General features: G+C 43.1%; 1 protein-coding gene across 1 annotated transcript in view; it reads right to left on the reverse strand.

Annotated features, from left to right (window-relative positions):
- Nucleotides 1–8,486: 8,486 nt before the first annotated feature.
- The window catches only part of CIDEB (cell death inducing DFFA like effector b), a 20,709-nt gene continuing 13,085 nt past the window's right edge, over nucleotides 8,487–16,110 (reverse strand). The window contains exons 3-5 of the mRNA XM_066598599.1: nucleotides 14,860–15,009; nucleotides 13,536–13,723; nucleotides 8,487–9,503 (exon numbers count right to left, since the gene is read on the reverse strand). Of these exons, the coding sequence (XP_066454696.1) occupies nucleotides 9,371–9,503; nucleotides 13,536–13,723; nucleotides 14,860–15,009 (471 nt within the window). The 3' untranslated portion in view covers nucleotides 8,487–9,370. The remainder of the gene's footprint in view (nucleotides 9,504–13,535; nucleotides 13,724–14,859; nucleotides 15,010–16,110) is intronic.

The following is a 16,110-nucleotide window of genomic DNA, read 5'->3' on the forward strand; positions in this document are numbered from 1 at the left end:
ATATAAGCTCGTTGTCTCATAAGTAATGACTTGGTACACCAGGACTTTCGATTCATGAACTTTTTAGGTGAGACCATCTTCAAAGAGGAAGACGTACGCGTTATTAGGGACACAATTATGATTCACTCCCCAAACATTACTGGTACAGACAGAATTTACTATTTCATAAACTTTTCTGGAACCCTCATCCTGTTAAAAAGGTACAAGCTATTTGATATATCTCATTGACTGTCCGTGCGGATTAAGGTACGTAGGAAGAACCATCAACGCACTCAGAACACGTATAAACAAACATAGGTCTAACAAATGAATCTATCAAACATAGTGTATCTGATCATTTCTTATATGTTCACAGTAGAGATGCCTCTACATTATGTGTAACCCCCCCTCCCCCCGCTCTTCCCCCCTAGAATATGTAAAATCAGGGTTCTTTATGCATCTAAGATCCAAAGAGATGTTTTAATCCACGCTTGTTCCCAATGGATTAAATGAAGTATTGGAGAAGATAGGATGATTTTTTATTGTAGATGTGAAAATAAACCATTTATATGCCCGTTTTTTTAATCTTGTAGTTTTATCATTAATAACCCCATTTTTTTCATATGGAATGGGCTAATTGTATATGTGAAATTGACATGATTACATTTAGTATTAATTATGGTTTTCTATTAGAAATGAGCGAACCTACTCGGCCACGCCCCTTTTTCACCTGAGCGCCGCGATTTTCAAGTACTTCCGTACTCGGGCGAAAAGATTCGGGGGCGCCGTGGGTGAGTGGGGGGTTGCAGCGGGGAGTGGGGGGGGGACAGGGAGAGAGAGAGGGCTCCCCCCTGTTCCCCGCTGCTATCCCCCGCTCCGCCACGCCTCCCCCCGCCCCCCGGCGCCCCCCCGAATCTTTTCACCCGAGTACGGAGGTACTTGAAAATCGCGGTGCTCGATCGAGTAATTACTCGAAATGAGTAGGTTCGCTCATCTCTATTTTCTATATATAATTATCAAGTTTGGTTTTATATATACTATTTTAGATGAATTTGGCTATTTTTATAGATGCTATTCTGTTTTTATTCTTTAATATGTTTATTTATATTAGTGTATCTTTCCTGATAGAAATTTTTTTATATAGAGTGATCTTATATCCCTATTTATCTGCCTATTTCACAATTTCTTGTATATTGTCTCTTTTGGATTTGCTAAAGTTATTCTGGGTCACGTGTTCCTGTTGTGGCGGTGGTGGATGTCATCACGCAACTCATCGACGGATGCATGCGCCCATCAATGACGTCCTGTTATCGACCGGCATCCTGCGATCCACATGGAAACAGCAAACAAACGAATTCTAGTAAATTTTAATGATGTACTATATAAATGTTGCTATTTATTCATGTTGTCCATATGCTTGGAAAAGGCGTTTTGTATAGCGACGAAATGTGTGACATAACCTTGTCATTTCTTAACCATAAAAATCACCAATAATCTACATTGGGATACAAATTGGCTTAGGACTCCAGGAGAGGGTTTTCCAGGGACCACCTTTAAGAAGCGCCCACCTCTCTTTTTTCTCATTTAGAGGACCTAAAACAAATTATTTTGGTTTCACACGAGCGCAGAGGGAACTATTTTTGTGCCTTTTTTGTGCATTTTCCTTTTTCCCTATAACCATTTCACATGGAGAAATTGGGGATGTTTGTGTGCTGCTCTCCATGACTATGGATACATTGTGGGATATAAAATGGATCAACTAACACCAAAGCCTGCCAGGACTCCAGATGCTAGCGGGTGGGATCCCGAGTACCCCTGGACTCTCTGCATAGCACCAGTTAAATCCCCTTACTCCTATATAGGAGTTTCTTCATTTATACTTAATTGACCATAAGAACATCAAGGCACTGCCCTATTAATTTGTTCTTTTTTTGTTACTCTGGCAAAAACATATTTTACCATACCTGCCCCCCTCACATGATTGCCTGTCACACTCTGGCGGTCTCCTCTATGTATTCCAGGCATTTCCATGTAGTGCAGCCCCCTGTCAGCCACCATCTTGAGGCTGAGATTTTTTGTTTCACCTTCACATCTATCCGATGATGCAATCAACCCATTATTAGCTAGAGTCATACCAAAAGCAGCAGGAGGTACAGTTTAATGATCATTACCTTGATTGTTACCTTCTATATTCACCTATATAAACTACGGACCATAATGATGCAGTCAGGAGGATGAGCTGTGATCTCCTCTATTATAACTGCGTGATCATCATCAGTAACTGTGCTAAACGTGCCTGTATTACCCTGTTGTTGTGGTAGATCTATGTAATAGCATCACATTGCCTAAAAAATTAATCCATAACCCCAAGTAGATCTGAGCTGATCACAACTGAGACATCATGCTCATCTGAGGTGAAGGAGGCCAGAAGATTCAGATACAAAAGAAACAACTAACCAATGCAACACTAGCATATATATATATATATATATATATATATATATATATATATAATATATATATATATATATATATATATATATATATATATATATATACTGGGGAGATAGCTACATCATGAAAGGATTAAAAAAATCACTGGAGTGGCCATTTAAAGGAGATGTCCCGCGCCGAAACGGGTTTTTTTTTTTTTTTTAACCCCCCCCCCCGTTCGGCGCGAGACAACCCCGATGCAGGGGTTAAAAAAACCACCCGCACAGCGCTTACCTGAATCCCGGCGGTCCGGCGTCTTCATACTCACCTGCTGAAGATGGCCGCCGGGATCTTCTACCTTCGTGGACCGCAGCTCTTCTGTGCGGTCCACTGCCGATTCCAGCCTCCTGATTGGCTGGAATCGGCACGTGACGGGGCGGAGCTACACGGAGCCGCTCTCTGGCACGAGCGGCTCCATAGAAGACTGCTGAAGACCCGGACTGCGCAAGCGCGGCTAATTTGGCCATCGGAGGCCAAAAATTAGTCGGCTCCATGGAGACGAGGACGCTAGCAACGGAGCAGGTAAGTATAAAACTTTTTATAACTTCTGTATGGCTCATAATTAATGCACAATGTACATTACAAAGTGCATTATTATGGCCATACAGAAGTGTATAGACCCACTTGCTGCCGCGGGACAACCCCTTTAACTAAAACCTCATAGTTATTGGTATTATTTACCATTATTTTTGCAGCAAGCAGTCTGGCTTTAAACGCTGAGGGAGACCAGGGCGGCAGTGCCAGTGTGGTTCACTTTTGAGAGGTAGGGCAACCCACCAGGCTGAATTGTATATGACATCATGAAAGTTAGATTTTATTTGTAGGTGTTAAAGGTGTAAAAATTATTCCGGCTACCAGAGGTGCAAAATGTCCAAAAGGCCCTGGCAGCAAAAGAGTAAAAGATATAGTCAATGTCAGATGGTCAGTGATTGGCCTGAGGCTGATTACCTTTGATTATATCACCTGCTCAGAAATGCCACACCTTGGCGCCTGTTCTTTTGTGAAAGTGCTTGACCATCTTGGATCTTATAATGACTGTTGCAGGACTCTGCTTTGAATTACTGCCTGCCTTAACTTGTATCTGTATAATGGAGTTGTATGAAGTCTGTTAGCCCTCAGATTTCTATTGTAGTGCTCTTGTTTGTGGATTCTAATTAAAAAAAACTATTCCTGGAATGCAATCTGGGGATGCCCTCACATGTCCATTCCCCTATAAGGATAGAAATGCAGGATATGCCCTAAATAGCTGATAAATTTAAGTCTCATCTTTGCAACGCATACCTATTTCCAGAACGGAGTCTCCCAACTCTTAGTTTACCAATGTGACCAACAGCGTCCGGTAATAAAGAAACAGATGAACTGTCTGTGCTACATTGTTTCTGTAATTTCCATTCACTTCTATGGGAGTTATTGAAACAGTGTAGAAAAGCCAGTCTAGCTGTTTCCGTAATACCTCATCTTTTGGGGGCCACTGGTATTCCAATCTTAGTCATGCTTAGCTGAGACAGGAATACCTCTTTAAGGGCTAATTCACATGAGCTTTTAAAAACTTTCCTGTGTTGCATCTACAAAAAATGGCCAACACACTGATGCCATTTGTGTCCTGTTCATATTAACAAATCTGTTGACCTAAATGGACAAGTCTGCCTTCAAATCAGACCAAAATAGTGCATTCTGTGATTTGTTTCATGCAGACCATGTGAAAAAACAGATCTGTGAAATGACATACTTAGTACTCTGGGGGTGGGGCCTAAATCTAGTCTTGTGTGCACTTGGACAGCTCCCAGATGGAAAATCCAAAATTCTCTTGTATGATTTAGCCTTAAAGTGAAAACTACAAAATCCCTCAGACTCTGCCCCACCAGTTTAGCCGAGCCCAATCCAATAGTGACATTTGGGGTTCTATCCCAAGGTCTGACTAACAGGACTACTATGTATTTTTTGTGACATTCATTTTTTGTTAGGCATAAAACCAACATAGTTAAACAGGAAAAGAAAATGTCAAGTAAAGACACACACAGATGATCACTTAAAATCCACCAGAAACTGACAGTTTTGAGCGATCATTTTGCATAGGTACTAATGGTCTAAATCAGCCCTTTAGTACTTCATTGCATGTATTTAGAGAACAGCAGGTGGTCTGCTCTCTATTTCATCACTATTGTTCTCCAGCGGGACAGCAGCTGTTAAAGAATGTTAGCCTGAAGTCAGCGATGGACGAAATGTGCATGGTAAGTGCACGATGGGCACACATTTACACACAACAATTATCGCTCAAAAGATGGCTTTTGAGCAAATTTTGAGCGATAATCATTGTGTGTAAAAGGGTCTCAAGTCATCATCGGATCTAGATAAGAGGCCACAAAAAATCTTTGACTCTATATCTTTTGAACTCCTTCACCACCTCCTTTATGATGTAGCTGTGACAGGCGGATGTTCTCAAACCCACTGCAAGCCTGGTGGCTGTCAGCTGGTTCATACAGCAGTTCTGATTGTTCCCATTTAACTTTATAGATGCTGCGGACCAAGATGACAATTGTGTCTAAGCAGTTACCCAGATGGGGTGCAATTGCAGAGACTCCCAGGTCTGCCATGGATTTCACAGCAGGCCACAGACAGGGCTTAAATTGGTGACAGTAAAAGTACAACATACTGTAAGTATTGCAGTATATTGTAGAAGTGATCTGACAACTGCAAGTTCAATTCCCCTATGAGGACTAAAAAGAAAGGTAAATTAAGTTTAATAACATTTTTAAAATATAAAGGATCAAAAAATATTAAAAATTAAAAAAAAAAGCCTTTCAAGTAAAATAAATTATTCTAAAGTGATCACGAAGTCGTAGGTACTGAAAATTAGTACCAATAAAAACTAAAAATGCTATGGGCCTCTTTAGAAAGAGTAAAACCTAAAAAACTTTGGTATTGTAATAAAACATGGACTGAATAAAGGGAACATGTCTGTTTTACCCCTTGCATGCCATAAAAAATAAAACTTAAGTAATAATGGTGCAATTGCAATTTTTCTATTTTACTCTACTTATTTTTTTTAAGTTAGACAATACATTTATAGTACATTAAATGGTAACAGTGTCAAATACAACTTGTCAGGAAGAAAATAAGCCAGCATACAGTTCTGTTGACAAAAAATATAAACATTCATGGACCCTGAGAGGCTGGGATAAAAAAACAAAAACAAAAAAATGGAAAATGTCAGTCCTTAAAGTCCTACTGGCGTTTTTATTTCTTGCCCTGCGAGTGAAAACACTCGCCTCGCAGCACAAAGAAAACGCTGTGATATCGCCAGTGTTCTCAATGGGGCCAGCGGCAGCAGCGCTAGCCCATTGAAAACATTGAGCATATCGCGGACTTCTGCCACAGCTGTGACAGGAGTTTCCCTCATCCCCGCAGGGACCGCAGGGATGAAGCAATCATGTGCCATAGCTGTGACAGCTGTGGCACAAGTCCAAGATGCTATCCCATTGTTTCCCTGAAAATCATCCCTAGCGGGGTAAAAAAACAAAAAAAATCTTTACTCACCTCTCCGCCGCTCAGGCTCGTCCTCTGGCTGGTTCCCCTGCACTGCTGTCCAGAACTTTCAGCAGGAGGGGATTTAAAAATTCCCACCTCCTGAAAGGGCTGTGATGATTGGCTGAGCGCTCAGCCAATTACAGGCAGCGCTTAGCTATTCATCAAATTATATTTCAAGCCCTTCCCCGAAAATCATGCTGCGGGGGTTGCCACAAAACCACTGCTTTTAATGGGGCCGGCAGCAGCGCCGACCCAATTGAAAGCAATGGGATAGCATCCTGGACCTCTGCCACAGCTGTGGCCGAAGTCCGTGATATACTCCCTATGTTTTCAAAGGGGCTAGCGCTGCTGCCACTGGCCCCATTGAAAACACTGAGCGGTATCGCAGATTTCTTCTCTGCGATGCAAAGCTCTGCTGAAACATCACAAATGAGCATGAAACCATTAAAAATCATTGGTTTCATAATCATCTCTGTCGTATTGCAGGGGAAAAAATGCAAGTGGGTGCCCACCCCTATATCTGTGATTCATCAACAGACATTATTTTACCACAGCTTGCAGTCTGGATTCCACTTACAAAATCTCTAGTCTGCCAAATCTGCACCAAAAGCCATAACAAATCTCGAAAACCCTGAGAAATTAAAAGCTCAAAAAGCAATTAGCCCTCACATCGCGTCAACTCCGTATTACAATATAAAAATGCACATTTTAATAATAATTTATTAAAGAATGATATTGTAGCATTACTGATTTTTTAAAGGAAAAGTTGACATTTCAACAAAAAACTTCGTTACAGTCTACATGTTAAGTCACATGATTGACACATTTCCATTCATCTCTAAAGGAAAATTTATAATTCTTCCAACTTTCTGTTACTAGAGAGCAGTGCATTGTGGGATGATTGCTACATATCCCAGAGCTGTCACAACACTAAGCCTGGGGTCACACGGGGCGGATTCCCGCCGGAAATCCCGCGGTTTGGCCGCAGCAAAAAACGCGATATTTCCGCCGGGAGAACCGCCGCAGAAAAACCCGCGGCGGCTATGAAGCGGCCCGGCCGCTCACTCTTCCGCTGCGGCCGGCGCTCCCATAGAGGAGAGTGCGGCCGCAGCAGAAATAAAAAAAAAATAGACATGCTGCGTTCGGCAAAGCCGCGGTTTCTGCCTGATTTACCGCAGCGGATTGGCCGTCCCGTGTGGACGAGATTTCTGAGAAATCTCATCCACATGGCTGGCTAATCCCGAGATTTTCCGCGGCAAATCCGCCCTGTGTGAACCCAGCCTAAGAGTAGAAGGGAACTAAACTACTGACTGTTTCCAAGGGCAAGCAGCTACATTTTAAAAGCAGCAGTAAGGTTTTCTTTTTCATGAAGATTTAAACTTCTTCATAAGTAAATATAACATAAGGTGTAATTAGTAATTACTAGAGATGAGCGAACCTACTCGGCCACGCCCCTTTTTCGCCCAAGCACCGCGATTTTCGAGTACTTCAGTACTCGGGTGAAAAGATTCGGGGGGCCCCGTGGGTGAGTGGGGGGTTGCAGCGGGGAGTGGGGGGGAGAGGGAGAGAGAGAGGGCTCCCCCCTTTTCCCCGCTGCTACCCCCTGCTCCGCCACGCCACCCCCCGCCCCCCGGCGCCCCCCGAATCTTTGCACCGGAGTACTGAAGTACTCGAAAATCGTGGTGCTCGATCGAGCAATTGCTCAAAATGAGTAGATTCGCTCATCTTTAGTAATTACCTACTTTTTATGTTATTTCCGGTAGACTGTTAGCAAATACTATATTTAATCACAGGTTAAAATAGCTTAGTAAAAACAAGACCTGTTGTGCGGGTTACGCATCTTGAACCCTAAAGGTTCTTACTCATAGCGTGACTTTATTTCATCTCTAAGAAAACTGTACTGGAAATATTTCATGTGTATATTTTATAGTCAGTAGGACAATGGGTAAATAGCAATGACCAGTGGTCATTAGGATATATTTTGGCAAGTATTAACCCTTTGCAATCCAATTTTGATTCAGGGTTTCCTAGGGGGCTTTCTCTTTCTGCCATTATAAAATGGCGCCATCTGCTGGCTAGAGCCAATACTGCGGTATGGGACATGCTGGAGAGGCCCCTGACAACATAGCGGCCAGGAATATACAGTAAGAATACCGTGCCGGACGTCTTCCAACATCGGAGCTGTACAGCCTTCAATCAGAATGTCTTCAGACGTCAGACAGTGGATTGGAAAGGGTTCAAGGGAAATCTGTCACCAGTTCCGACGAGCATAAACCACTTGCAACCATGGAACTACAAAGAAGAATTTATTCCAAAGCTTATTTTGTTATTGGAAACCAAGCCAGTATACCTTGTAATACAGACTTTGCCCACGTTCTACTCTAATAGAGCCTGGATGGTCCAGTACAGCCCTCACTGAGAACCTTAACCCAGTCCTTCTCAGGATCGGTGACATGGATGATGTCTCCTACATCATCCATGGGATGGTCCAAATCTCACGCATGCGCCGCGACCACAGACCAGGCCCATGTTCAGTACAGTCCTTTGTCCACAATATGGCTAAAGGATCTCTGCAAGGGCCCATCTGTGGGAACAGCGCATGAGCAAGATTTGGACCATCCCGAGCCAACAATCATTTTTAGTCCTTCATAAAATCAACGACAAACGAAAAGTTAACAGTTATTGTTTGTCGCTTGGTCATAGGCTGCGTTCAGACTGAACTATTGTCGCTCACTATTTAGAACGATAATTGTTCTGTGTGAAAGGGCCTTTATGCAGCACAGTGAAGGCAACACAGATGGTTCAGACCCACCTACTGGACTATTAGCATAGAGTGAGAGAAACTTTGTCTATTTTACAAGGTATGTTGGCGTTGTTCACAATAACAAAATAAGCTTAAGAATAAGCTGTCCTTTGTGCTGAGCAGGGGTTGGACCAGATGACACTGGAGGTCCCTTCCAACTCTACCATTCTATAATTCTATGTCCTATTGCTACAAATGGTTTAATCGCCATGGAAGTGGCAACGGGTTCCTTTTAAAGCCTTATGCACACGACATGGTGGAATTATGGAACTTAATGCATTGCTGTATAATACTCCATTGGGTGCAGGATTTAAGGAGTTGTTCTCCACTTTCCATGTTTATGGAAAGAAAGGTTCTGATGGAACATACCATTATTTCTCAATATAAAATTAAAGGTATGTGAAGGTACAGTAAAACCATATGCACTTCTATGGTTGCCCTATTACAGAGTGGAATACCACCATGTATATACTGTAAAGCCTTACTGGAAGAGTTTATGTAACACTTAATCAAACATAGCCAATGATTACTTATAACAATGAGACTACACAAAGTGTTGACGGAATATCAGCCTTCATATTCACAAATTCGATTCTGCCACTGATCTCCACCTTCCAGCAACCGTCTCAGAGCACCGGAAGCAGTAAGCATCAAACGTCCCACACCATTCAAAGCTGCTGACAGAAACCGCATAAACTCCCTGTTGGAGAAAGCGTTACATGAAAATAGGAAGTCCAACAAATAAAGGTAATTTGATACAATGGGGTCACAATCTTACAGTGAACCTGTCAGTAGGGTCATGCTACCCAAGCCATGGGCAGCTTTTCTGAAACTATATGTTGGCCGAATGGGCATATCTGCCCCGGGTTCATGCTGCCTGTGGTTTGGCCAACATAAAGTTGGGTGACAGGTTCTCTTTAAGAACTAAATTTAAAAACAGTGGTAATATCCATATCAACAATTTATATATGAAGTTTTCATTTGTATTAGTCTTATAGACCTGTGTCTTGCCTTGGAATAGGACACTGTTCATGTCCTTTGTATGGGACAAGTAAATGGGGTTTAGATTTAATTTTTCTTTTTTCTGTGAAAAAGTGAGGGATCAATTTAGTGGAGTAAAAATGTCAAACAAGGCCATTCCCAGTATAGTTGGCCTTGTTAAAGGGAGTTTTCAATGTTCCTATCTTCTGATATGTCAGAAATATTCACTACTGGGTTTTGACTAACTGAGACCCTCACAAGTGCCCTGTAAAGGGGTCCTGTTTTTGGCATATTGTTATTTCCTTGACTGAAGGTTTCCATAACCTAAAATGCACCCACAAGAAAATACATTACAATTGGAAATTCTGTGTATTATATTTGTCCTACATGGTGATTCTCTCACCAGGAAACCCAAACATTCCTCGATAACTTTGGAATTTGTGGATGTTTCCCTATGAAAATCAACATGGGCAAAGATCAAACCATCACATTCTTCAACGAAGTAGGCTGTACTCATGATGCTGAGACGTGTCTGCCAAACAGATGATTCACTTGGTGTGCCACAAATGTATTTGTGTTGAATAGCGTGTGTTTATGGCTTGTGCATACTGGAGAACTGTTAGGTTATGATTCTGGGACCTGTAGTACTATGGGTTTCCAGGAGCACATTTCCACAGGTGTGGTATGTATGTGCTGGCTGGTTGTGGTGTTCTTCAGCCAGCCAATCTCCACTGGTCTGCTGCATATATATACCAGTCCCTCTGCAAGAGGAAGCTAGTATCCCTTCACTCTAGGGTTTGGTTTTCTTGCACGCCTGTTATGTGTTGTGTGTGTGAACGGTGTCCTGTTCACTGTCTGTGCAGGTGGCCGGACATCAGGTGTGATCAGGCATGTTCAGTGTATATGTATGTGAACAGTGATGTGTTCTGTGGGTCTGTGCAGGTGGCCAGACATTAGGTATGAACTGTCCTGTTCTGTTTTGCATGCTATCCTTAGTGTGTTGGTGTAAACTGTGTCCTGTCCTGCTGTGGATTATTTAACATCTCTTGGCGAGTTAGGGCCTTAGGTTCCAGCACGGAGCTGTCCTTATTGGGATGATCGCCCTGCTTGCAGGCAGGGTTCTTGTGGATGTTGTCTCATTAGAGTAGGGACCTGCAGACAACAAGGACCCAAAACATGGGCTCACAGGCTTAAGTGACTTAGCCAATTTATGAACCAATACCTCGTACATGTGATAGCTATTCCATCTGGTTATGTGTGCAAGTATGCAAGGTGAGTGTTTTAGTTGTTTGTCACTCCTTATGTTATGTCTGCCCATGAGTCTAGTATGCATTTCAATGTCCTATTTGTGTTCCAGCTTGTCCTGTTTGGACGCGATACCATCTTGAGTCCGTGCTGAGGCATGGCGCTTTGGTGCACCCTGCGAATGTAACAAGAACAGGTTCATTTAAACACTGTCTTTGGAGGAGACTCTTAGGCCTAACGCTGAAGAATGTGGGCCACCCCCCTTAGGAACTTTGAGTAGATGAGTGCTTTAATGCTGCAGTGCTTGCAGAAGGACCATCACATAGCCCACATCAAAACATCAGATTGTTACTGGGTGGCCACCCTCCTTGATTCCGGCTAAAAGCTAAAATGACCAAATCTCATTCCAGCATTGAAGAGAGACCCCAAAATGTAGGACTATCAGGAAAGACTGTTAAGCAGCTTGAGCACAGCATTTCTCAACGGCCACAGGAATGTATTCACAATGGATCACAGATCTGCAGTTCATGGCATAAAAGCAGGAAGTCACCGCAGCAGGACCACCACCAGTAGCAGGGGAAGTCTAAAGCCCCATTCACACTGATAGATGATCGCTCAAAAGTCGCTCAAATGACAGTTTGAGTGACAGTTTTGAGCGATCATCTTTGCATAGTCTATAGTAGCTAAGTAGCTACTTAAGAGCTATGCAGACGGAGCGGGACACTGCCGCTATTGCTCGGGCAAACAATAAAGCTCTTCTGCATAAGCAAACAGCTGTATTGTTCTCCGCGATTACAGCTCGCGCCCCGCTGTGAACTACCAGCAGGATGCGAGCTGAAAGAATCTTATCAGTGCTGCTGACTGTGATAACAGCCTGCACCGCTGATAAGAGTTCATTGCTCCATTCAAGAAAACTAGAATTGAGCGAGGAATGACTCGTGCACGAAAACTGAATGATGTCCGTGCATTTAGACCCAACGATTCTCACTCAAAAGATGGCTTTGAGCACATTTTGAGCGAGAATCGTTGGGTCTAAAAGGTGTGGTATCATTTTTTCAGCCTGTCGCAGCCTGCAGCAAAACAAAGAGCAGGACTGACAGTCACAAGCAGCACTTATCCATGATGGTCCAGGAGTATGTCAGCTCCCACTTGGATGTACTCACAGATGGCTTAGTCACTCTAACTTTTGGGTGTCTAAGCTGGACAAGTGGTCAGAGCATGCACAACATGTTTTAGACCTGCTTGCCTGCCCCACTGCCAGTGTGCTATTAGAAAAAGTGCTCACCACAGTCAGGGGTGTGATGACTGACAGACGCATCCACCCATCCATAGACAATGTGGACCAACTGACATTTATGAAAATGAACCAGGTGTGGATTTCACCTGACTTCTGCATCCCATGGCAAATTCTACTGATCAGTTAGGACACTGCCAATTTTTACTCACATATGACTGTGCATAGGTTTATATCAAAGATCACATTGAGTCCTCAAAATGCTGTTGCTGGTGGTAGTGGTGCTCTCCTCCTTCTGCCATGTTTCCTCCTCCAACTTCTTCCCCAGATGAAAAATATGTCAATATGGAAATAAAGAGCTGCAGGTCTCATGTTTCCATGAGGATCACAGTCCACCCTTAATTGCTGCTGGTGGAGGAACTGCTGCTGCTCTCCTTCTGCTTCCGCCAAACCCTCTACAGTTTTTCCTTGGAGAAGGGCCATGTTTGACTGTTCTGTTCACCTGGTAGAATTTGTACCTTGCAAACTTTATGACATGGGCTTTCTTTTGTTTTCAGTGACACCCCTGTGCGATTGACCCCAACACCACTGTACACTATTTTGCCCAATTTTTGGGAGGTGCATAGTGTTCCTAAGATATGTGGCTGCATTCCCATGCAATTCGGGGGCTCTTTAGCTGCATTGGGGACCTTCTGGAGGGCAAAGTAGTGAACCTGATGTTTACTCCTATCAACTTAAATAGGAGTCAGAATCAAACGTCCTCCTTCATGATGATTTTCATTAACCGATTTCCACTAATCGCTTAGCACTAGTTGTCACCCTCAAAAACACAATATGGCAAGAGATTACTGCCATCACTGATATCACATTAGCAGATGTCTTCGCGAATATGCAGACTCCCATGCAAAAGTGCTTGGATGCTTTATCATATGTCTAGGCCAGTATTTCCCAACTTCAGTCCTCAAGGCACCCCAACAGGTCATGTTTTCAGGATATTGTATAGTGAAAACACCTGTGGCAATATCTGAGGCACCGACAATAATTACATCACCTATGTAAAAATGAAGAAGTCCAGAAAACATGACCTGTTGGCGGTCCCTGAGGACTGGAGTTGGATACATTGGTCTAGGCAGACATTTTTATGCAAGATAAATACATGTTAAATAATCTCAGTTTTCATAGGGAACCCGACAAAAAATGATAAGTGATTGAGAAATGTTTGGGTTTCCTAGAGAGAGAGAATCACGCTGTATATTCATCCTAATTACTGACCTGATCACTTTCTTTGGTCCCAAGCACTGGAAGTCACAGCTCATGGAATACAAGCCATAGAAGGTGGCCTTTATATTTAGGCTGCCAAACAGATCACGTGGGTTGAGCTTGTACACATCGAATGTGATTCGCGCAATGTCCCGACTGTTTTTTGGTTTCTCTTGCTGCAAGGAATAAGACTTCACTCCCTGTAGGAAAGACAAAGAATCAAGAACTGCTGAGGTAGAAGTCAGCTGGTAGTAAACTGGATTGTTCTTTACTTTTGTTATTAGATTCCCTGTCAGAAATGCTATCTTTTCTCCTCAGGGAGAGCACATAGAAGGTGAGTGAGTGAGGAGACTTCTAAAGCTATTCATGCTCCTCTGGGTAATATGCAAATAAGGAAGATGGAACAATACTTCTGCAGCGCCATCTATTGGAAGGCAGCATTCCTGCAAGGGCATTGGAATCCAAGGCATCAGAGGGTAGCGTATATCGCCTTCCGTGAAAACGTCGGCCAATATAGGCTTGTGTGAATAAGCCCTTACAATGTTACTTTCACTCATTTGTACCTGTAAATCACATATAAAGGCCGGTCTCACACAAACATATTGTCATTGCACATCTCACGCGCAATTTTCCTGCACATAACCCGTGGTGCCAATGGCGCATTGATTTGCATTGAGTCACTCACATCTGCAGGTTTTTTATACTCCTCCTGCAAAAGAAAAAAAAATCGCAGCATGTTCTATCTTGGTGCATATTATGTGTGCATACACCCCAAGATAGTGCATGGGGATTGACGGCATGCAGCAAAAAGGCATGTCATTGCATGCTCTCTGCATGCTTGTACGCGGCGCGTCGGCACACACGGTTGTGTGAGTCCAGCCTAACACATATAAATAAAGTGTACCGTAGTACAACATATGGAGGCATTTTCTACCTCCTTACAATAGCACATACAGGACATATTATCAAGGAGGTCAAATAGATTGTCTATTAATCATCCCATAACAGACCCTTGTGGCAAGTGATGGCCTCTAATGTCAACTCTAAATAAGGTTGTCTTCTGCTGGACCTTTGGGACCCTGTTGACTCACATCTTGGACCCACTGGAGAGTTCTCTGTTGGGCCGTTCTGACCCTCTTCTGGACTCGGAGAGCTTGAACAATCCCTATATGGAGGTTATGTTGTTATCCAGCTCTCTTCGAAACAGAGAAAAGGCTACACAATTTTGCATAGTCGGCAGGAAGAGAACAACATATATACTGTATATCTATATTTATTGGTATAATTAGGCTGTACCTAAATTGGCACAATCTGTAATAATTACAAAACACATTACCTTTGCTGGACTCCACTTTTTACCTCTTTCCAAAACCATAATAACTGAACCATCTTCAATGGTGTCAAAGAATTCTTCTGAATCCAATACTGTTCCATCATCCTCCAATACTAGAGTCACAATCCCCGTTAGAAAGAAAGCATCCATAGCCTGCCAGAGAGGGAGAAGAAGTTGAAAGCGTCAAATGTGAAAGGTTTTCCCGTAACAGTAAGGTTATTGTAATACCCCTGACTATTTTATGTCCAGCACTGCTCCAGCAGGTCCCACTTCATGTGCCTGCCATTAATCCGTGCTCCACGTATTGATCCTCGCTCTACCGCTGCCTTATTAGTCAGAGCTATAAATGTGCCCATTGCAAGGATCCAAACACTGAGTCCAGGTTAAGGCTACATACATCACATCAAAATCCACACCAAAGCTTGCATGTAGCACTGATTTTGGTGCAGATTTCATCTCCTCATTTAGAGATTATTCAGACGAGCGTGGGCGCAATTACAGATGGCGGCACGGAGGATAGTTACACCTGAACAAGGGGATTCCCTTCCCCTTCGCTGGTTTTTTAAATTCCGCGCATGGAGTTTGAAAATAACCACGGGAAGATAGGTGCCGCCTGATCTTTCCCTCAAGATGTAGTTGCTACGTCTAGGGATGATAGGCCAGGTCCTATCTTTTCTCAGCCATACAATTAAGGGGGGAGAATCCAGATAGTGAAAATGAAACCTCTGAAGTCCTATTGATATCAGTGGTTTCTTTTTTCCCATTATGCAGCCACATAAGTCCTTGGGTCGGGCTCACACAAGCGAATTCAGATTGAATCATAGAATGGTAGAGTTGGAAGGGACCTCCAGGGTCATCGGGTCCAACCCCCTACTCAGTGCAGGATTCACTAAATCATCGCAGACAGATATTTGTCCAGCCTTTGTTTGAACACTTCCATTGAAGGAGAACTCACCACCTCCTGCGGTAACCTGTTCCACTCATTGATCACCCTCACTGTCAGAAAACTTTTTCAGATTGCAGATTCTGCAATTGCCGTACGTGCATGATATCCGTGGTAAAACACAAGCATTGAAAGGCATGCATCTTCGCTTTTTTGTTCATAGTCACAGGAATGAATTGCGTATTCCACCAGCGGAAGAAAAATCGCAGCATGCTCTATTTTAGCGCGGATTGCACACAGATGGCCCCCATTGAAGTCAATGGATGTAAGTGTTCCGTTGCACATACGCAATTAACAAATGCCTGCAACTT

This window comes from Eleutherodactylus coqui, chromosome 4 (assembly GCF_035609145.1).
Source record: "Eleutherodactylus coqui strain aEleCoq1 chromosome 4, aEleCoq1.hap1, whole genome shotgun sequence".
NCBI classification, from domain to species: Eukaryota; Metazoa; Chordata; class Amphibia; order Anura; family Eleutherodactylidae; genus Eleutherodactylus; species Eleutherodactylus coqui.